The sequence below is a fragment of the Lygodium microphyllum genome, chromosome 9 (genome assembly GCF_053477565.2).
Source record: "Lygodium microphyllum isolate KBCC chromosome 9, Lygodium_microphyllum_v1.1.10, whole genome shotgun sequence".
NCBI lineage: Eukaryota > Viridiplantae > Streptophyta > Polypodiopsida > Schizaeales > Lygodiaceae > Lygodium > Lygodium microphyllum.
In genome coordinates, this window is record NC_141143.1 from 52908719 (window position 1) to 52910592 (window position 1874).

At 52.2% G+C, this 1874-nt stretch overlaps 1 protein-coding gene across 1 annotated transcript; it reads right to left on the reverse strand.

Moving 5' to 3' along the window:
- Nucleotides 1-280: 280 nt before the first annotated feature.
- Nucleotides 281-1450, reverse strand: LOC148031037 (putative CBL-interacting protein kinase 27). Its single transcript, XM_087685536.1, has one exon. The coding sequence runs from the start codon at nt 1448-1450 to the stop codon at nt 281-283; it is 1170 nt and encodes a 389-aa protein (XP_087541662.1).
- Nucleotides 1451-1874: the final 424 nt, after the last annotated feature.

Here is a 1874-nt window from a genome sequence, read left to right on the forward strand (position 1 = left end):
CCTCTTTTTATAGGTATTGGAGAGCGATTAAAGTTATTCTAGAATGTTTCGTGATGACATCATCAATTATGCAAGCAATGACATGGCATATCTTCTAGAAGGTTCTATGATAACATGGCAAAGATGGGTTCACATGGTTGGGTGTAGGATGTCCTATTAAGGGTATGGCATGAGCAATAATTAATCCGTACACTTGATCATGGCATGTCCATAATACACACACACATTGCTTTCACATATAATTCATGACATACATAAGTTGGGTACCCACAAAAACATTTTAATTCATGGAGGAAGTCAGGCCAACGTACGAGTAATTATTAACTGAGAACCATGGATCTCGTCGAAGTCCAGCGATTGTGATGCGGTCCCTGGGGTCTACAGTGAGCAACGGGCTGATAAGCGTTCTGGCTTGTGGGGATACCCAGGGCGGGAAGGAGAAATCAGCATTACGTACCTTGTTGTAGAGCTCAGGGGTTAATCCCTTCCTGGCGTCGTCATGGAAGGGCGTGCGGCCGGCCAGGAGGGTGAACAAGACAATCCCACAGGACCACAGGTCGGCAGCCGCACCATCGTAGCCGGTCGACGCGACGCTGGCGGAGTGCTTCTTAATCCAACTCATCAGCGGCGGCGTCTTCTTCCTGCCTGCATCCGTGAGCACACTTAATATTTCTGGCGCCACGTAGTCCGGCGCGCCGCAGGCGCCGCGCTGAGGCTCATCCCCGACATAATGGAAAGCTCGCTCCTGTGGCAGCTCGATCAGGATATTGTCATTACCAGCGTGAAACAGGTTCTCAGCCCGGGTATGATCATAATCGCCGGCTGCCGGAGACGAGGTAGGTGATCCGAGGGCGCTCAGGCCGAAGTCGGCCAGCTTCAGAGTATCGCAGTCGTCCAAAAGTAGGTTCTGCAGCTTGAAGTCCGGGTGGTACACACCCCTCCGATGGCAGAAGTCCAGTGCCTCGACCAGGTGCCTGAAGTAGCGCCGTGCGTCGTCCTCTCCCAGCCGCGCTTGCCGGCTCGTCGCCATCTTCGTCTTCAGATTCCCGCCGGCCGCGTACTCTAACACTAGAAACACCAGACTCTCGCTCGCCAGGACCTCATGCAGCTGCAGCACGTTCGCATGGCCCTGCACTTGCCGCATGGAGCATATCTCGCGCTCCAGCGCGCTCCTTAGCTCCTGCACTCCCAGGACTGTGCTACTACCGTCGTTGTCCAGAACGCTAGCAGCTGCTGCAGACGACCTGCCGTTGTCATGCCAATAATATTGCAGATGGGATGGGTTGTTCAGCATCTTCAAATTGTCCTTGTGCACGATCTTGATGGCCACCACCTGCCCGGTCGGCAGGTTCTGGGCCAGCTTCACTGTGGCCTCACTTCCACGACCCAGCACCGTACGGGTGCCGAGGATCCGGTACTTGCCCCCTATCACGACGTTCTTCATGATCATCGCCAGTATAGGGATTGGACTTAGAGCCAAGCCTCAATTAGGTTTACAGCCACTCTAATTGTTATCTCAAGTCGCAGTTCGCAAGCACCCACTTTGCGTGCTATCCAAGGACGTGCCTAAACATTTATAGGCATAGGCTTGGTGTGGGCGCGCAAGCTGACACGTCGGGCGAGGACATCCACACTCGAGTCGGTCCCTTGACTTTAACTTCGAAATTCCAATAGAAACCATGATTTCATTAGTTGTTCAAAGACTGCGGACATGATCGTTTGGCCTTTGGACCAACGAAAGTAAAGCAACTCATGATTTGAAACCTTTAGAACTCTGTATCTGTCCCCTACCTATGTCACTTTCCGCTTATCAACCTAAAACAAGTAGAGTGCAAGGGTTGTGTATAAACCCATGCTAGAAATCTGAACAGCAT

What these genes read in the sequence shown, in the direction of transcription:
- LOC148031037 (XM_087685536.1), bottom strand. Translation starts at nt 1,450, where the DNA reads ATGATCATGAAGAACGTCGTGATAGGGGGCAAGTACCGGATCCTCGGC.